At 42.2% G+C, this 21,944-nt stretch overlaps 1 protein-coding gene and 1 long non-coding RNA gene across 3 annotated transcripts in view; one reads left to right on the top strand and one right to left on the bottom strand.

The window, feature by feature from the left end:
* Positions 1–5,801: 5,801 nt before the first annotated feature.
* The window catches only part of LOC137084762 (uncharacterized), a 138,595-nt gene continuing 122,452 nt past the window's right edge, over positions 5,802–21,944 (bottom strand). For both annotated transcript variants that reach the window (XR_010906795.1, XR_010906794.1), the window contains one exon: positions 5,802–6,040. This is a non-coding gene — a long non-coding RNA (uncharacterized lncRNA). The remainder of the gene's footprint in view (positions 6,041–21,944) is intronic.
* LOC137074102 (uncharacterized) lies at positions 8,814–13,838 on the top strand. The gene is made up of 2 exons (XM_067442798.1): positions 8,814–10,345; positions 13,657–13,838. Exons 1-2 carry the CDS (start codon positions 9,224–9,226, stop codon positions 13,657–13,659), a joined length of 1,125 nt encoding a protein of 374 aa, XP_067298899.1. The 5' UTR covers positions 8,814–9,223; the 3' UTR covers positions 13,660–13,838.

Consider the following 21,944-nt stretch of genomic DNA (forward strand, 5'->3'; position numbering starts at 1 on the left):
ACTGTTTATTATTTCAGCTTGTTTCACACCCTGTTTCTGTTAACATACCAGCAGAACAATTTATAAATGTGTTTATTGTGATATTTGCAGTGGAAAGTTATAAGAAAACAAGTTTTCAAATTCCGGTAAGAGTCATAACTAGAATCTAAAATAGGATCTGCTAAATAAATAAATGTAAAAGTGAAAAAAAGAAAGAAAACGTTCCATGCTTTAAGAATCATGAAATAACATTAAAGATTTTTTCCCTATTATTTTTTCACAACATATATTATTCTAAGTTAATGTTTATTTACACCCATTCATAGTATTTTATGTTGAATATTTATTTACAATTTAAAGTGTATAATCTGAAAATGCTGAGCTTGTTTTTTACACTGTTAAAGACTTGGATTCATGGACAAAGTTTCAAAAAATAAGTTAAACAATTGATAGAGTATTTTTTGCCAAAAATACTCCTTCCAGTTTCTCACAAGTTTCGGAAAGTTTTTTTTTAGAGTATGGGTCTGCATGACGTCAACAAGGATGGTATGGGTACTTCTCCCGGAAGTGTGCACGGTTACTTCAACACCCAACAACACGCTTTGCTTGGCTTACGGGAAGTTGTCAGCTGCGCTGTACAGGTCGTACAGGTTTAGTTTGTTCCGACGATGATTGTTTTATAAAAAAAGGCCCAGTTCAACGGATTTACTGATCGTTCAATGCTAAAAAAGATGGAGCATACCCAGCGATAAAGGTTCGTAGTCATGCGTTGTAACCGCAGGCGGTGAGTAAAACTGCTTCAGATGTCTGTCTGTGAAAATCAAGTAAACTATAACAAGTAAACATGGTCTTGTATAGTTAATTTATCAATGGAGCATGCTATGTGCACTTCCCACATGTACACCTTTTAAAATGGGCAAATAAAAAAAAATACGACGACATAATGAAAATATAAATTAATAATTTACACAAGCCTCTAAGCAAATATATACAGTACATAACGTCACCACATAGAGACGTCCTGCTGTAGTTGTTGTTGCTGCTGCTCCTCTTCAATTTCAGCCATCTGATTCTGGATCATATATGTATGGCTGAATCTGACTGATAGCCATCATTTATTTAAGACAATGTTTTTATTCTTCCACGTTTTCTAAGGATGTCACAGCTTTCAGATGCTCTCAACGCAATAGAAGCTCCTGACTTGAATGGTTATGAATCAGCGTATCGATTCAGGTTTCGGCTCGCCAATGTGACATGATTTCAGCAGTTGTGTCAATGAAGGCCTTTCTGAGCCATTGGATTTCAACAAAAATATCTTAATTTGTGTTCCGAATATGAACAGAAGTCTTACGGGTGTCAAACGACATTAGGGTAAGCAATTAATGACATAATTTTCATTTTGGGGTGAACTAACCCTTTAATATAGCAGATCCTGATTTAGATTTAAATGACGAAAGTTGTTTAAGACAATGCCCTTTTGTTTACTATATCACCATGCACTCGCAGGGAAATATATGTAGTTGCAAACAACTTTCAAAAGATATTTTGTCGCCCACCCACCCAAGTTGTTAACATGCACTTTTTCTCTGCATTGACAATGATACTTTCCCAGTGTAAAGTTACCTGCTTGACATGCTATCGCCGCCTGTGTGTCGAGTGTCAGCACATTGGCTGGTATAATGTGTCATTGAGCCCTGTACTGAAGGTGGCTGAGGTGTTGAGATGGAGGTTAATCAGCTCATGTGTCATGTAGCATAGAGACGACGTGTGGCGCAGAGAGACCAACAAGACCTTAGTGAATCCCCCAGCTGCTTGGCCCAGCCAGTTAACACCACACATTCAGGTCATGGCCCGCCAGTGAGGGACACGCAGCCCCAGATGTGTGATATGAGCAAGGGATGCAGGTGGTAAGATGCAGCCCACACACTAACTAATAATGTGCTGTGGCACTTTTTGGACTTGCACCTTCCGCCGAAAGGCGCTGAGTGACGGGGTGAGCGACGCTCGTCCTTGAGCGAGTCAGGCAAAGACAATATCGGGCCCAGTAAGGGGGCATGGTGATAAATTTTAAAAAAAATTGTTTTATATATATAGGAGGAAAAACTATATTTTAATGAATTTTTATCAGGGGACTGCAATATTTTTTGTGAGAGAACGCAAATATTATGTTTGTGAACTTAAATGTTCTGCGAGAAAACAAAGTTTCTCGGGGAACACAATACTTGGTCACACTTTAGATTATGGTGCAATTATCACTATTATCTATTCACCCAAAAATGAAAATTACCCCATGACGTACTCACCCTCAAGCCATCCTAAGTGTGTATTACTCTTTCAGACGAATACAATCGAAAGATCGAAAGAGTTATATTAAAAAAATGCCCTGGCTCTTCCAAGCTTTATAATGGCAGTGAAATGCAGCCCAAAATTTGATGCCCAAATTTAGGAAACATAGCATAAAAAGTGTAACTGGTGTGATGATGATGTTGGATGTAGTGAAAGCATTTTGAACTGTGTAAGACACTACACTTTCTTCATAAGTTGAATACGGAAGCGGTCTGCCGGAAGCTAGATATTTTTTTAATTTTTTTTAGACATTTACATTTATGCATTTTGCAGATGCTTTTATCCAAAGCGACTTACAACTCAGGAGTACAGGAAGCGATCTGTTAAGAAGAGGCAAAGAAATGCAAAAAGATTTGTATACTACTCAGAGTAGCAAAAAAAACAGAAAAAGGGTAGGAAAAAAGAAAGCGGTGGAGGAAGAGTTTAGAGTTTTTTGTTTTTTTTTTACTTTATAATGTGTTAAATATGGATACCAATCGATTAGCTTCAGAAGGCCTTTATTAAACGTGGAGTACTTTTATAAATGATGGCTTGACGTTTTTTTTGTCTTCAAATTTTGGGCTGCCATCCACTGGCATTAAAAAGCATTATACATGTCACTTAGGATGTTTGAGAGTAAATTATGAGATCATTTTCATTTTTGGGTGAACTATCTCTTTAAATAATGTAGAATATCATGCAGAACAAGGCATTAATATGTGCATCATAAATTCTAATAAACAGCCAATGTCCTGGTAATGTGCAGGCTAATAAGCAACTAGTTAACAGTGAGAATTGGACCCTTAACTAATACTTACTAATACTAATACTTTTGTGAGATAATGCAACATTTCCCGGGGGAATGCAATCGTTTAAATATAATAAAAACATAAAAAACAAAAAACATAAAATATAACCCCCCCCCCATATTTTTTTCAATCATCATGTCCCCTTAGGGGCTCTGTAAAATGGACAGAATATCAGCTAATTTCCAAATTAATTTGACCAAAGAAAAGAAAATATTGTGCTGCGTCAAATTTCTTAATGTTGATATCCGTCTAATTGATGACTTGGTGCCACATCAATCCATTATGCATAATTTATTTTGGATCAAATCCCACATTATCATAATCACCCACTGGATATGCCGCTCACTGTGACACTTCTGCAAGTGGCAAAGCCGTGACTGTGGTAGGGGTGAAGAGCAAAAGCATTAGAGAGAGAGAGAGAGAGAGAGAGAGAGAGAGAGAGAGAGAGAGAGAGAGAGAGAGAGAGAGAGAGAGAGAGAGAGAGAGAGAGAGAGAGAGAGAGAGAGAGAGAGAGACGTACCCAGCGGCTGGCTCAAACATCTCCCTTAGCAGACTCCTCTGTGATGTACGGGATGTTAAGATGTCAGCCCCTCATTCACTTAAAGCTGATAACTGCAGTCAGAAGTGTGACTGTGCTCAGTGTGTGTGTGTGTGTGTGTGTGCAGACTGGCACGGAACGGGTTACCCGTCTGCCTGCCTGCTCAAATGCTGCCGTTTGCAATCACTAAGCAGCTTTAGTGTCTCCTACCACAGTCCTGATTTAAAATTCATAAATGCTAATCCTTCATAATTTACAGTTTAAAAAGCAGCCCTGTGCGTGGGCCCTGTGGCCATGGCTCAGTCAGAGTAATTATCCCAAGGAGCTGGGAATGGACTACTCACCGAGACTTTTAACAGTCAAGGAAATCCCCTCCACTGGCACCCAACCCAATTACTCCAAATAAGTAAACAGATTAGCAAGTCATTTTCCCGTGCAATCTGGACAAAGAGGCCAAATCGCAGCCTTGCACAGAGCCAGGTGGGTAAACAGTCTTAAAGTTGGGCCTGCGTGCTCTTTATGAGGTGTGCCAAGTAATTTTATTAGCCATTTCATTTCATTTGTAAAAAGAGGAAGTAAGAGATGATTGTCTTTCGCAGGGATAACATGCTCTCTCAACGACATCGGAAGGTTATTTGTTGCTTGCGCTTTGATGGAGGTGATGTCCTTGCAGCGTGTGGCCTCGCAGTGGCTTTTTAAAGCTTCAACTGATCTGTGTTTGTGTTGTAGAGAGTGGATTATTCTATCTACTGTGGATGTTGCTAATGGTGGTTGACAACATCCATTTGGAACTGACCTGGTTTTTCAATTTCCTTTAATGGCTCCACTAGTTTCACAAGGGGCTTTGGTTTTGATGGGGTACATGGGTGGGGGTGAATACAAAGGCCAGCATTTACGGATTCGAAATGAGAAATTACAATTACAAATGTTCAACACTGGATCTGTTTCTTTCCTCATATTAATGGCAAAACACTCAACATGTCAACATCAAAGGCAACTGTGCTATTCAGTGACCATCCATACACTATATTAGCACGATTTTAGGAAGTCTGCCTTTACATTCACATTAATTTTAATGAAATCCCATTCTTAATCTGTAGGGTTAAATATGGATTTGGCCCACCATTTGCAGCTATAACAGCTTCAACTCTTCTGGGAAGATTTTCTACAAGATTTGCGAGAAGAAGAAGCGCATTTGTGAGGTCAGGCACTGATGTTGGACGAGAAGGCCTTGCTTTGTGCACTGGTGCGCAGTCATGTTAGAACAGAAAGAGGCCAACCATAAACTTGTTCCCCCAAAGATTGGAGCATGAAACTGTCCAAAATGTCTTAATATGCTGAAGCATTAAGAGTTAATTTCACTGGAAATAAGGGGCCAAGCCCAACCCCTGAAAAACAACCCCACACCATAATCCCCCCTCCACAAAACTTTACACTTGACACAAATGCAGTCAGGCAAGTACCGCTCTGGCAACCGCCAAACCCATACTCTTACATCGGATTGCCAGATGGGGAAGTGTGATTTGTCATACCAGAGACACACCTCCATTGCTCTAGAGTCCATTGGCAGTGTGCTTTACACTACTGTATCCAATGCTTTGTTTTGGAAAAGAAAACTTAACTCCTGACTTTTTGTCCTTTTATGCCTCTTTTTGGTGTAATGCAGATCTAGAAAAGGCCAACATGTCTGGCTTGATCTTGATTGCATCTTGAGAGCTTTATAGTGAATATATTTGAATAGATAAAATCTTCCATTAAGTTAGTAGAGAAATAAAGCAAGATCTTTCCATAGATAGTTCAGTCAATTAATGGTTTTCTTCTCCATCTTGACCTCAAAAACCATTATGGAACAAACTCAGAAATAAGGAAATGCAACAGGTTCTTTTTTTTTGCAGCACAGAGCATAATGGTGGGTAACAGGTGAGTAAACAGGACAATGATAGTTATCGTTGACTTGAGATAGATGACAATGAAAAGTCTTTGTCTTACAGGTGCATGAGATTGTGGATGGCTGAAGCAGAAAATGTACATACCTTTCTGGATGGAAAGGTAAGTGAACACATAAACGAAGGGCCAAGGGACACGAGAGGATCAGACGCTGGAGATACTTGGAGAGGAATAATGTTGGATATATAATGCTGGAGGGAATCGCAGGAGTCAGGTAGGAAGTTCAAAAGGTTGGCCGGACGCTGAAATGGTGTGATGTGTGTGCCTAAGATGAGGAAGATGCTGTGCAGGTGTGTGAGATCATTATTCAGGTGAGAGTGACCGTTGTGATTGGCTGGGTGGAGAGCCTGGCTGGTCTGTGACCACACAAAGGTGTGTTCAACATTGGCTGCGACCTGATGTAACCATCTGGTGAGAGTTGCCGCGTGCAGTCGAGAAGGAGCTGAAAATGGAGACATGAAGTCAGACACTTTCTTCTTCCTGTAGTGACGATCACGCTATATTTGCATACTTTATCACAGCTGAAGTGAAATAAACGGAATATTTGTAAAATATACAGATGTTTCAAAGGCATTTTTATTCTATACTTTATGTAGGCCTACTGCTTAATACTCTTTGCACAAGAATAAAGTTTAACATAAGCCTAGTAAATCAGCAAAGTGGGGACCAAATTTTTTATTTATTTTATAAAAATGAAAATATATCACCGCGACTACATGAAGAGGTATTACTGTTTATAGCAGAGGTGGACAGTAACTATGTACATTTACTTGAGTACTGTACTTAAGTACACTTTTTGAGTATCTGTACTTTACTGGAGTATTATTTTTTCTGGAAACTTATGACTTTTACTTCACTACATTTGAAAGACAAATATCGTACTTTTTACTCCACTACATTTCTATCTAGGTCGAAAGTCATTTCTGTAGCAACTCTGAAAGTCGGAGGATGATTTTTTCCATCTTTAAAAGGTTTTTTGTTTTGTTGTTTCAGACAGTCTGTCGGAAATCACTCTTATAGGATCATATACATCTTCCCAACTTTTTTTGAACACTGATCAGTTCATAGCAAAATGGAAGAAGACGGTTCTTAGGCACAAGTCTGTGCACCCATAGCCATACTTTGAAAGTATGTTTCAGTTAAAAAAAAAAAAAAAAATCAAGATTAGTATAGTTGGCATATACTAATATAATATAAAAAATATAAACATCTGGGAGAAAGAGAAGAGTAAAGTTGGGAGAATATCAGATGCGTATCAGTGTATTGGATCCGTGCATTCGGCGTTAAAGTGACAGCAGCTTTGTAAAGAGCTTTGTAACATATATACAAGTATTTAAATTAGTCATATGCTAGTACGTCAGATGGAGCATCACTGAATGACTTAAACCATGATGACAGTGTGCATTTATACAACAATAATAAAATAATGCATTGGCATAAAAAAGGAAATTTACTTTGATACTTAAGTACTTTTGAAAACAAATACTTCTCTACTTTTACTTGAGTAAAAGTCTGTTTTTACAACTTTCACTTGTAATGGAGTAATATTTGACCAGTAGTACTTTTACTTTTACTCAAGTAATAGAGTTGTGTACTTTGTCCACATCTGGTTTATACATACATATATATATTTACAACTATATATATATATGTATATATATATATATATATATATATATATATATATATATATATATATATATATATATATATATATATTTACAACTATATATATATATATATATATGTACAAGTTTACAACTTTCACTTGTAATGGAGTAATATTTGACCAGTAGTACTTTTACTTTTACTCAAGTAATAGAGTTGTGTACTTTGTCCACATCTGGTTTATACATACATATATATATATATATATATATATATATATATATATATATATATATATATATATATATATATATATATATATATATATATATATATATATATATATATATATATATATATATATATATATATAAACATATATAAATATATCTATAAACAGATGAGGATTAGTGGAACTGAAGGTTTCAGAAGAGAGACACATACACATACGATCATTGTCATGCGGTGGATCTGGCCAATTGTGGAACAGCTGTCATCATCAGCACCTGTGCAGCCACTCTGGAGAAGTTGTGCAGAATTATCCGGCATTTTGATTTAAAAACCATTAAAAACAATTGAATACGCCAGCAAGCCACGTGAAAATAAAACAACTTTTTGGTGGACACACGGCCATAATTTCATCTCAGTGCCAAACTATTCAAATTAAACTAGAAAAATAATGTCAAGGGTTAGATTAGGTAAAATAAAGTACCCTTCAAAATATTTTGGGTCAGTACAAGTCTTTGTAAGGATGCATTTAATTGATAAACAATTGATTAGTGACAGTAAAAACATTTATAATTTTACAAAAGATTTATTTTTTATTCATCAAAGAATCCTGAAAAAATGTGTTAGTTTTTGCAAAAATATTAAAGGTGCACTATGCAACTTTCCATCCGCTAGAGGGCGTCTATTCAAAACAAAGGTGTAGTTTGATGACGCTAAGTTTGAGCGCAGTATCTTGGGACATGTGGTCTTCCCCTCACAGCCGGTGTAAAATAGGACTCGGGTAGAAATCATGTTCATGAATGCGGTTATTAACGTTACTGTAGTGTAAAGCAGAGCAGGACCGAGTGTTGTTTAGCTGAGCACTGCTGCTGGAGCAATTGTTACACAAACACACGGCTTGCGAGAAACAGGACTTTTATTATGACGGGACGGGACACAGTCGCCAGGGCACCCGCACTATTTCTGCTTTTCCGGTTATAAGTTTGAAGTAGCGCAAGTTTGTTTAAAATGATGTTATGACGTTACTCTGTGCATTCACTCAGTGGCTGCTGTGACATGTTCACACTGCTAAGAGTAAAGCGCTTCTGCAGAATAAAACCAGATCTCGAGGGTAACGCAGATATGAAGAAATTGACAGGCGATTTCCTTCAGACGTCCCGGCTCCTTGGTTAAAATAGCAAATTTCTCACAATTTACAAATAGTTGGAAACATTTGGCATATTGTAAGTACTCAACTTAACAAAATATATAACACTGGTCTAGTGGTTTTTGGATATTTTACTGCCAAAATACTACATAGAGCACCTTTAAGCAGCTCAAAATGGTGTCTAACTTTGATAATAATAAGGAATGTTTCTGGTCACTGTGGCAAGGGGGGCGTGGTTCAGCGAGGTCTGCAGCGGGAGAGAGAGCCGCGGGACAAGCGGTACGTGAGTGGGTTGGAAGCAGATTAATAACACCTGTCTCTTGTTCTAGTAATGAGCGCGGAGAGGGGATAAAACATCAGTGGAACCGGAGATCGAGGAGAGAGAGAGCCCGGACGGTTGATGCCAAACCCCCCTTACAGAGACTGAGTTACCGGAAGCCGGAAGTGCCGACCCGGAAGTGACTGAGCGATCGTTGTTCATTGAGATACCACACCACAGAGTGTGTTGGCAAAGATATTGAGTTTAATAAAGATACAGCATCAACCGTCCAGCCGACCCCTTGTCCTCTTCCTTCCTTATCATATCGAACTTTGCTACAGTGGTGCCGAAACCCGGGAAGGAAGTAGGACCGCGCCGCCGCCATGACTACTCCAACGCCCTCCGCCACGCCGTTTGCGGACATTATCACCTCTCTCGCGGCCCTCCACCAGAATCAACATCAGGCCATGCTGGAGCTGCGGGCGGACCAGGAGCGTCGATTCGAGGCCATCGTCCGCGGCCAGCAAGAGGACCGCGAGAGGTTCCGGAGCTGGATAGACCGGGAGGTTCACACCGAAGCCGCCGGGCTCGCCAGCGCACCGGTCCACGTGCCCCTACACAAGATGGGGCCACAGGACGATCCCGAGGCCTTCATAGACCTTTTTCAGAAAGCGGCGGAGGCCTGCGGGTGGCCCCGGGCACAGTGGCCGGTGCGCCTTATTCCATTGCTCAGCGGAGAAGCCCAGGCGGCCGCCCAACAACTGCCGGTGGCGAACCTCCTGGATTACGACGATCTGAAGAGGGCCATCATTCAGCGGGTCGGTCGGACCCCCGAACAACACCGTCAGCGGTTCCGCTCGCTTGAGTGGGGGGAGACCGGCCGGCCCTTCGCGATGGCCCACCAGCTCCGGGACGCCTGCCGCAAATGGCTATTGGCCGGTGGAAGCGACGTGGACCACATCGTCGATCTGGTGGTACTGGAACAGTTCATCGCTCGGCTTCCCAAGAAGACCGCCGAGTGGGTCCAGTGCCACCGGCCCACGTCGCTGACGACGGCCATCAACCTGGCGGAGGACCATCTGGTGGCGTGCCCAGGGGTCGGCGAACCCCGTTTAACTTCTCCCTCTTTCTCTCCCCCCTCTGTCTCTCCTTCTCCTCCTGTCCCTCTCCCTAGGTCCCGCCCTCCAGGGCCCCCTCGTATTCCCCCCAGAGGTCGGGGTGGAATGGGCCCAGGGCAATACGGGAGTTCGAGGGCCCCGCCCAGGGGGGCGGGGCTGCTGGGGTCGGGCGGGGACATCGGTTCCGGTTCCACCCCCCCTCCGCGCTCATATTCCAACCCACTCCCCGCCGCAGGGGCGGCGGGCAGGCCTGGGCTGGCCTGCTGGCGGTGCGGTGACCCGGACCATTTTGTGGACCGATGTCCAATGATGGATATCGGGACAATGATCCGGGTCCCGGACGTCCAGCGGACCACCCCTGATCAAGCAGGAGAGTACCAAGTTCCTGTGAGTATCAAGGGGGGTACATATCAGGCCTTGGTGGATTCAGGATGTAACCAAACCTCGATCCATCAAAGCCTGATGCAGCCTGGGGCATTGGATACAAGCCGCATGGTTAAGGTGCGGTGTGTGCACGGGGATGTGGTGGAATATCCGCTTGTACCAGTCACGATTCAGTTCAGGGGAGAAAATCATAGTGTTGAGGTGGCGGTTAGTCCCCACCTCCGGCATCCGCTAATTCTGGGGACGAATTGGCCCGCCTTTCCGGCGTTATTGGGGTCGATATGCGCGGATGCCGCTTGGGGGAGCCAGGCTAGGAACGGGGCGGTGCGGGTGCAGGTTGGCGAGACTGATACGGGGCCCTCGGAAACGGCTTCAGAGGAACCGAGCGGGGTCGAGAGACTGATTCTCTCGGACCGCGATGACTTTCCTCTGGAGCAGTCTCAGGACGATACCCTAAAACATGCTTTCCAACAGGTCCGCACTATCGACGGTCAGTCCCTTCAACCCGCCCTGCCCGTCACGTATCCTTATTTTGCCATAATTAAGGACAGGTTGTATCGAGTGACCCAAGACGCTCAGACAAAGGTAGATACAACCCAGTTGTTAGTACCAAAGAGCCGCCGGGAAATGCTTTTCCAGGCGGCTCATTCTAACCCAATGGCGGGCCACCTGGGACAGGCGGCCACGCTGAATCGTTTAATGACCCGATTTTTTTGGCCAGGCATTCACGACAATGTGCGCAGGTGGTGCGCGTCTTGTCCTGAATGTCAGTTGGTGAATCCACTGGCCTCCCCAAAAGCGCCATTGCGCCCCCTTCCATTAATGCAGGTCCCCTTCGAGAGAATTGCGATGGACCTCATCGGGCCATTAGAGCGATCCGCACGCGGACATCGTTTTGCGCTAGTTATCGTGGACTACGCAACGCGATATCCGGAAGCAGTGGCTCTCCGCAACATCTCGGCGAAGAGTGTTGCGGACGCACTGTTTCGTTTAATCTCCCGAGTGGGGATTCCGAAGGAAATCCTCACTGATCAAGGCACGGCGTTTATGTCACGCACGCTAAGCGAATTATACGGGTTATTGGGCATCAAATCGATTCGGACAAGCGTCTATCACCCACAAACAGACGGCTTGGTCGAACGATTTAATCGCACTCTTAAATCCATGATCCGTAAATTCGTACAGGAAGACGCCAAAAATTGGGATCGGTGGTTAGAACCCCTCTTATTCGCTGTGCGGGAGGTCCCACAAGCCTCCACGGGGTTTTCCCCCTTCGAGCTTCTCTACGGACGACAGCCCCGGGGGGTGCTGGACGTCCTACGAGAAACTTGGGAGGAGGGACCTTCTTTGGCCAAAAACGAAATTCAATATGTGCTGGACTTGCGAACAAAACTCCACACCTTGGGGCGGCTATCTAGGGAGAATTTGTTGCAAGCCCAGGACCGCCAAAGCCGGTCGTATAACAGGGGTACGAGACTACGCAAATTTACACCGGGAGAGAAAGTGCTCGTATTACTCCCTACATCGAGCTCTAAATTAATGTCGAAGTGGCAGGGGCCGTTTGAGGTCGCACGACAGGTGGGAGACCTCGATTATGAAGTGATACGGTCCGATAGGAACGGGGCACGGCAAATTTATCACCTCAACCTCCTGAAAAAATGGAATGAGGTGGAATCAGTGTTGTTGGCGACGGTGATCGGGGGAGAGGATGATCTCGGGCCAGAGGCGAGCATCAAAGCACAATCGGTCGCATTGGCCCCTGGGGGAGATCACCTCTCACCGTCCCAACTCACTGATCTCTCAAAGCTACAGGCGGAATTCGCCGACGTGTTCTCGCCCCTACCGGGACGTACCGACTTAATTCAGCACCATATCGAGACCGAGCCGGGCGTGGTAGTTCGCAGCCGGCCGTATCGCTTACCTGAACACAAGAAAAAAGTAGTTCAGGAAGAATTAGGGGCAATGCTCGATATGGGAGTAATAGAGGAGTCCAACAGTGACTGGGCGAGCCCGATCGTTTTAGTTCCTAAAACCGACGGCTCGGTCAGGTTCTGTGTGGACTACCGCAAGGTGAACGCAGTGTCGAAATTCGACGCGTATCCAATGCCGCGGGTTGACGAGTTGCTTGATCGGCTGGGCACGGCTCGATTTTATTCGACATTGGACTTAACGAAGGGCTATTGGCAGATCCCCTTGTCTCCATTGTCCAAAGAAAAGACGGCCTTCACCACGCCGTTCGGATTGCACCAATTCGTCACGCTTCCCTTCGGCTTGTTCGGGGCACCCGCTACCTTTCAGCGACTCATGGACAGGATTTTGCGTCCCCATGCCGCATATGCTGCTGCCTACCTGGACGATATCGTGATTTACAGTCACGATTGGCAGCGGCATATGCAGCATGTCCGGGCGGTCTTGAGGTCGTTGAGGGGAGCGGGGCTCACGGCCAACCCGAAGAAGTGTGCAATTGGGCGGGTGGAGGTAAGGTATCTGGGCTTCCACTTGGGTCATGGGCAGGTGCGTCCCCAAATTGATAAGACCGCCGCAATTGCAACCTGTCCGAGGCCCAAGACCAAAAAGGAGGTAAGGCAGTTCTTGGGGCTGGCGGGATATTATAGACGGTTTATTCCAAATTATTCGGACCTCACCAGCCCTCTGACTGACCTTACTAAAAAGGGGCTACCAGATACGGTCCAATGGACGGAGCCGTGCCAGCAGGCCTTCACCCGAGTTAAGGCTGCTCTATGTGGCGGGCCGCTGTTACACTCCCCTGACTTTTCTCTCCCTTTTCTGTTGCAGACTGACGCGTCGGACAGGGGGCTGGGCGCAGTCCTGGCCCAGGAGGTGGAGGGGGGAGAGCGGCCGGTGCTGTACATTAGCCGTAAGCTCTCGAAGAGAGAGGCTAAGTACAGCACCATCGAAAAAGAGTGCCTTGCCATCAGGTGGGCCGTTCTCACCCTCCGCTACTACCTTCTGGGGCGGGAGTTCACCCTCTGTTCGGACCACGCTCCTCTCCAATGGCTCCACCGCATGAAGGATACCAACGCGCGGATCACTCGTTGGTATCTAGCTCTTCAGCCTTTTAAGTTCCAGGTGGTCCACAGGCCGGGTGCTCAGATGGCTGTGGCCGACTTCCTCTCCAGAAATGGGGGGGGGGGGGCTGCAGGCCGGACGGCTCCCCGGCCTGAGTCGGGCGGTGGGGGTATGTGGCAAGGGGGGCGTGGTTCAGCGAGGTCTGCAGCGGGAGAGAGAGCCGCGGGACAAGCGGTACGTGAGTGGGTTGGAAGCAGATTAATAACACCTGTCTCTTGTTCTAGTAATGAGCGCGGAGAGGGGATAAAACATCAGTGGAACCGGAGATCGAGGAGAGAGAGAGCCCGGACGGTTGATGCCAAACCCCCCTTACAGAGACTGAGTTACCGGAAGCCGGAAGTGCCGACCCGGAAGTGACTGAGCGATCGTTGTTCATTGAGATACCACACCACAGAGTGTGTTGGCAAAGATATTGAGTTTAATAAAGATACAGCATCAACCGTCCAGCCGACCCCTTGTCCTCTTCCTTCCTTATCATATCGAACTTTGCTACAGTCACCAAATCAGCATATCAGAGTAATTTCTGAAGGATCATGTGACACTGAAGTTTCCAGCTTTCCATCACAGGAATATAAAACCAGTATTTCACAATATTACCGTTTTTACTGTAATTTTGATCAAATAAGCACTGGTGAACATAAAAGACTTCTTTCAAAAACATTTAAAAATCTTACCAACGCCAAATGGTAGTATAGCTCCTTAAACTTCATCTTATCACATCTTAACCTTATATTTTGGCCACATGCTATCTACAAAGTCTTGTGTAAAAAAGTGATGATATAAGGCCTTTGCACAGACTGTGACATGAATGCATTTTCACAGGAATCAAACTGCAGAAATAAGTTATGAATTATATGACATTTTAAAAATAGACATAGAAATTATAAATCATACATACTCTGATTTACTCTTATTGATGTTGTATTTAACCTACAATGAAGCAAAATAGCTTTAAGCTGCCTTTAAAGCAAGAGGCTGAGCTGGCATATTTCTTTATGGCTTTAATGCTGTATTGGTCCTTACATAGAATTTGGAGCTAACACAGAGTCTGCTCAGAGTAGCTTTAACTTGCCTGTGCAAAGACAATATCTGGTAGATCAGCATCAGCTGGTACAATGGCAAAATACTAAGCGTACTAAATTTCAATATGACAACATGCAACACAAACCAAAAGATTTCAGTACAACTACAAAGTCAAAGTTTTTTTTTTTACAAAGGCAAATCACAACACCATATACACTCACAAGACATTGATGTATATCTTTATACAGGTAAGAGTACCGTATCTGACAGCCATCAAGCATGTTCTGAGTCTGCTGCTGCTTGTTTACTCTAGTCATTGAATAATCACCTGTCTTTCAGACTCCTCTTTCCACAAGCCTCAGTCATCACACATGACTCTAATGGATTCTGAAAAGGCACCATGACTGAAATCAGTTCACTCCAAGATGATGAATCCATCAGTTCCACATTCATAAACACAATCTTTTGTTTCCTACACATTCATTGAGAGCGATGACAGAATGTGTATGCAGACATGGGGAATATGGGACTGAATGTTTTGAATTGCTATAATGAGCAAATAGTAACGGTTGGGATTTTAAGAGGAAAGGACTGTCCAGCTTCTGCGAGATGTTAAACAGCTGTAAAGGGTAGTGTTGTAGTACTCGAGACCAGTCTTGGTCTTGAGACCGGTCTTAAGACCATTTTTTGAAGGTTTTGGTCTTATCTCGGTCTCGACCGCATTTGTAATCGGTCTTGTCTTGGTCTCAGATTTAGAGGACTCGGGATTTTATCTCAACACAAGTCAAAACCACAACTGCAAGGATAATCACTAAATTGCTGGTGCATTGTCTGATTTAACATCATTAATGTGATTTGATGTAAAACTTACTGCTTAAGACCACCTAAACCGAGACCAAGACCAGCGTGTGCCGAGACCAAGACAAGACCAAGACTTTGTGCGGTTGAGACCAAGACAAGACCAAGGCAGGGCGAGACCAGACCAGCACTCCTTAAATTCATCTAAAAGGCATCTAAATAACATATCTACTATTTAAGAAATGACTTATATTTAATGATTAAATAAATAATTAGAAGAGTAAGACACTATAGAGCTGTTACCAATCAAATCATTAACAATACAATTCATGGCACAGAAGCTGCATCTGAATTGGTACAATTACACCTTCATAAATAATGTTAAGACTAATTTAACATTAAAACATTAGCATAATTTAACATTCACTGAATCATTTATTCAACTGATTTGTTCAAAGTAGCTGATTTAATAATGAAACGTTGCTGAATTAGCAAAGCCACATTTTAAAATGTGTCATTTAATCGTTTATACAAATCAATATCATTTGCAATCACACTTATATTCATGAAAACAGCTATTTTGCTCTTGTGATATTGCTTAATTATATTCAATGTTATATATATATATATATATATATATATATATATATATATATATATATATATATATATATATATATATATATATATATATATATATATATATATTTTTTTTTTTTTTTTTTTTTTTTTAAGAAATACTTTTTTTTGGCCCATTTATACAAATTTGGGCATTTTTGAGACAATGCTGCATTTTGAACCCAGCAGCACATTAACAAAAGAAATAACATTACGTTATGCATTTTAACTACAGCACTAATAAAGTGAAATATCTCCCCTTCTTTCTCTCTCCATATCTATATACACACAATTAATTAACAGTAATTAATGCATTAGGTACAAACAAATACAGCTCTTGAAAAAATGTAGTTTTTTTCCCAAGTTCAGAAATTGATGTTAAGTGGTCTCCCAGCTTTATTGAATCGGCTATATTTCCCTGTTTCTGGAACTGTGATTAAATGCTGAAAAGTGATTCTTTCTTTTTAAGAAAAATATGTAATACCTTCTTAGTCCACCAGATCTCTCCAAGTTCTGAAGATCAACACCTTCATCTCCACCATCGCCCAGTGGACACAGAATCTGATGCAATTATGAGAAATGAAAATCGAAATTAAATCAATAACTTACAACTCTACCATCCCGTCAGCATGGTATTTCATTTTAAAGAACTGTTATAAGTCACTTTGTCAAGAAATCTCCAAGCCTGGCAATTGCCAAATTCATATCTAATCCCACCACTCAGCAGTGTTTAAAGCCTGAGAGGCTGGGGGAGATTTATGATGTAGATGTGGGTATTATATTGTGAGTGGGTTGCCAGAGAAAACAGCGAGAAAAATCCTGGTGTTTGAAAAGTTTCCAGCAAGGATCAGGTTACTGCCTGTTCATCTCACTAGCCAGCATGAAGTCGCTCTTGAATCTGATGCACATAAGCAAAGCAGAAGAATTATGTGGTCTCAGAGCTTTCTGCACCATCAGAAATGTCATAGAGTGCTGTTAACACTTATATGTAAAAACACAACGCTTAAGTAGTGGAATCGGATCTAAGTGCTCACGGGTTTCCTCAATATTTTCTGGTCCCGACTTGATGAGTGCGTTCGTTGCGTGAGTGCAAAACAAAAGGGTGCAATGCACAGAATCTATGCAGACTCTATTATAACAGAGACATTATGGGGATATTTGGTTGGCTGGAAATGGTGAGCAGCGCAGAGGGATGCTGGGTAATGAAGACAGAGCGGAGACAGCTGTGTGCCACCATCCCTCCCTCCCATTTATTGTGTCTTCCTATGAATCCTTAATGGACCCCTCAGTATTAAAAAAGGGAAATTGAGATGCATTTCAATAAAAGTGATTGGTTCTTGTTGTGTAGTTGTGCAGGCCTGCATATGGTGTCTAGCTCACACAAACACACACACGCACTCTTTTTCAGCCCCTCAGATGAATGCAGTGTAATTACTGTGGCTGCGAGACCCACTCTGTTTCTCCCCCTCCTCTGTTATGATTATTCTTTTCTGTCAGTGTTATCTGGGAGGCTTGCGTGTGCTGCAGCACAAGGTCTGGCTGACAACTGAGGCGCTAATGAGCCAAACAGAGGCCCATATGCCTACAGTGAGTGCATAGAAATCTGGGCCACGGCATAGCTTAAAATGAGAGGAATTCTGGTTAATGTAGTATCAGGCTGTTAGTGGAAAAGAGACCAGTGGGCATGATTTATAGTGCGCAGTTTTATGGAGTTGGATTCAGGTCGGTTTAGTGTGGTCAAGAGCTCGGTAAGTGCATTATATAGTGTGGATGGCTTTTACGCTGTTACCTTATTACTAGATATACCTCCTCTCTGTACTAAAGTGCAGCCTCTTTGATGATAAGAGGGGGAGAGAAAGCACTGATAACAGGCAACAGTGGCCTGTGTGAGTCCAGCCTGCTGGAGCCAGTGGAGGTTTAATTGCTTGGTGGAACCCTGTTGAAGAAGGCACACTTTCCTGTCAGAGTGGAGAGACATTATGAAATGCTCCCACAACGCCTCCAGTTGATTCAATTAATTTATTTCGCTTCTAAGTGATGGAAATACTGCCTCTTTTCCAATAAAAGCCCAGACAGTTTCAGCACCCTGTCACCACTTGCCCTGTCAGAGTTTAGCAGAATTAATAGTGGATAATTTTACCCCCCCACCATCTCTGGCCCTGTGTGCTCATGTGGTCGCGTCGAGCAGTAAGAAAATAACAGCACTCCATTATTTATTACAGAAAATACAAACACAACAAATATATTTGCGTGCGCGCGCACACACACAGTTTTTGTGAAATGTGGGGACATTCCATAGGCGTAATGGTTTTTATACTGTACAAACCATATTTTCTATCCCCCTACACTTCCCCTGCCCCTAAACCTACCCATCACAGGAAACATTCTGCATTTTTACTTTCTCCAAAAAACTCATCCTGTATGATTTATAAGCATTTTGGGTAATGTCCTCATATTTCACCCTCTTCTTGTAATACCTATGTCATACCCATGTCATTATACATATTTGTGTCCAGATATTTCACGAAAACACACACACACACACACACACACACACACACACACACACACACACACACACACACACACACACACACACACACACACACACACACACACACACACACACACTGAATGGTTCACTGAATGAGTGAGTTTGACTCAAACCGACTGTGTTGTGAATCTTTTTGACTGACTTAATAAAAAAAGAACTGAATCAAGAGTCAGGAAAAAGTTTGCTGCTGCGTAGAATAACACCAGCACACACTCTGAAGATGTGATTAATGCCACCTCACAAGAAGATATCTGATGAACATTTTACATAATTACATGCATATTTCAGCACACACTCTCAGACTGTCTGTGCTCAAATATGTCAGATTACTGTTAACACAAATTATTATTGGACTGCTGGGTCTGGTTACTGTTAAAATATTATTGTTTCATTCTAAATATTGTGCATGTAAACATTTTTACTGACAGTATGTCCAGGGAAAAGACAGGTCAGGTAAAAATGAGTGACTACTGTGTCACTCAAACACCTATTGTACAAAGCAAGGACTTCTATAATGTGCTTTTTTGTGAGACCCTGATCATTTTGATAGTGGTGGGGCTAAAAATCTTTTATTCTTTTAACTAATCATTCATGGTTTCCCAATGCAGCAGTTCTGTGCTAAAGGCAGAACCCAATAAACTAGCAGGCTGTGTAGATTTATAAATGATTAATTAAGGAATGTCCCAGGGGAGCTGCAGATGCTATATGCAAAAATATTAATTAGTTGGAATGAGAATTAAACTAACAGGAAAAGACTCTGCCAAGGCTGAAGAGCATGAGGGTGGGATGAGGAGGCGGGGACAAGACTCTTCAAAATCTAGGATGTGCGGAGAGCAAAGAGGGATGGAGTGACTTTCTATTAGTGATACTAAGACACTGGGAGGCGAAAGAGAGGTGAAAAGATAAAGCAGGTTGGGTGAGCAGACAAGAGTTAGATGGAAACATGGAGAATTGAGGACAGGGGCTAGGAAGATAAGGAGGAGCGGGATAGATCGTGGGAGGTTCGGAGAGAGAAAAGAGAAATCTAGAGAAATGGAGGGTGGGGAGTCTGAGAAAGATGAGAAACACAAAAGGTGGTTTGTTAGACTTTTCCCTCTTGATCCATAATATTTCTTTCTGTCTGCACAGCCAGTGCTTCTGAGCTTCCATACTTTTATCCGCCTGCTCTTTACATGAATGTCAAGATGCTGAGTGGAATTCTTTACAGATTAATTGAGACAAGAGCAGAGCCAACTTAATCCAGTCAATTACCACTCTGTGTAGCCCTACACTCCATCAGTGGAATAATTATATCACAACCGCACCTGCCATTTGCGTTGCCTGTCTTGAATGTATATATATTGAACATAAAATTGCAGGTCACTTGTAAGGGAAGTTATTGATGACAGTTGTGCTCATCTGACTAGCTACACCAACATCACAATGACTGTAGTAAGCAAAAAATCGAGAAAGGTAAGTAGCATATCTGGCATCATAGTAGCTGCACCTTCTTTGTTTATGGACATGGCATAAATACAAGGACGGAGGATGGAAATCTGAACAGCTCTGAATATAAATGCACAATATATATCAGTACCAGATGGGTTATTGGCTATTAAAGATTTTTTATTTATTTATTGTATTCTTCAATACTATTTACGACCTTTGTCGATAACACTTACTTAAAAAAAAAAGTAACTATTTTTCATAATGTTGATGCCTAAAACCAAAATGTTTATGCCTAAATTCTATTGGTTTTAATGGTTTATTTTATTAAGATTGAAAATAGTTTAGAAATGTAATATCAGCAGTGAAATAATTATTGGCTTAAAATAAAACTTAAAAACATGAATAACAATTTTTCATAATGTTGATGCCTAAATCCAAATGTTTACGCCTAAGTCCTATTGGTTTTAATTGTTTATTTTATTACGATTCAAAATAGTTTAGAAATGCAATATCAGCCATGAAATAATTATTGGCTTTGTATTGGCTGGAATTTTACAACCCAGGCTTGTTGAAAAAACATATCTTTCTGCAAAATAATATTATGCTGCTTCTTGCATGTTTCGCAACACTTTCAAAGTGAAATGCCTAGTGAAAGGCGCTAAAAACATGTGTATTTGCCCAAAATTAACTGTGTTTACAAGAAAAAAACATAATGAAGAGATCACTTTGACCATTTGTTTCATAAATGGTATCTCAATTGCTCAGAATTCAGGGTGAAAATGCAATAAAATAACAACCAACTCAATGCTGGGCAACAAGCATGAAACACAATTACAGAAATATGAATTCATTTAAAAGGTCACGCATCCTTTAGATAGCCCTTCTGATGTGAGCCAACACCGCTGGAAGTGTATTAATGGTAATGCCAACTCAAATATTATTCCAGTCTGTGAAGAATTGGACCTAACTTGCAGAACAGAGTGAGGAAGCAGGTTTATGAGAGGGTAGGTTATTTATATAAGTTCTTGTTGTGTTGAGGTCTCCAAAGTTTTGGCACGCATGACACACACGTAATATTAAAAAAAAAAAAACCAAGCGAGCGCTGGAGAGATATGAAGGCTGAAAATCACCAAATGTCATTCTCGACCTTTCCGCCCCAGTTATCTGTCTGCCATGGTGAGCTTTGAACTGGCCTGTTCTACATGTATTTCACCTACAATTGATTAGCCACAAGAAATGATTCATAAGCGCACACTAGATGAAAAGAATTGGAAGATGAAAAATTAGACCTAGACTGAAGCTAAAAGGAAAGGAGACCTGCCAACATTTCTAAGCCTCCCTAATTGACTCACTGGAGGACCAAGACTCCAGTGGCAATGAGGTGTTTCAGAAGTCTATGTTCTCAAACTACTGCTGAGGACAGAATGTATGTTTTTAGATATTGAAAATAAATATTTCATTTAACTGTCAGTTCTGTGGGGTGAGTGCCGGCGTCTTTCATGTGATGGCAGTACAAGGGGGCCTGTCGACATGTGGAGGGCCACTGCTAGTGAACTGAAGGCATCCTTCTCTTGCCTAAGCAAGAGAGAAGCGAGGGCTCCTTTCATCAGAGAGGCTGGGCACAGTGGGCCAGACGGGATCAGGCTTTGGTTGACAACAATTAGCACAGTAAGTTTCAGTCGTGATAGGCAGTTCACAGAGGACACTTTGGACAAACCCCTGTCAGAACGAGTATGGTGTCTGCTCTGCACACATTCTGAACTCATCATGCCACTAATGACTACATGACCACAGATTTGATGTTATACAATTTGAGCTTGAAATGAGAGTGCCTGGAAAAAACTGGACATTGCAAGACACCCAAAAATAGAGACTATGCCAAAAAAAAATGCCAAAATATTAATTTAATATAATGTTCCATCATCAATTACTCATCCTCATGTTGTTAAATTTTTTTTAAAGCATATTTTCTTTGTACCAGAAGGTACATATTTGAAGAATGTTACTGAATGTTAAGAAATTCCTGATTTTGTCACATCCACCAACTGCTCCCTTATCACCTGACTCCTTATGAACTGCATTTCCCATAAC

The sequence above is a fragment of the Pseudorasbora parva genome, chromosome 1 (assembly GCF_024679245.1).
Source record: "Pseudorasbora parva isolate DD20220531a chromosome 1, ASM2467924v1, whole genome shotgun sequence".
Lineage (NCBI taxonomy): Eukaryota > Metazoa > Chordata > Actinopteri > Cypriniformes > Gobionidae > Pseudorasbora > Pseudorasbora parva.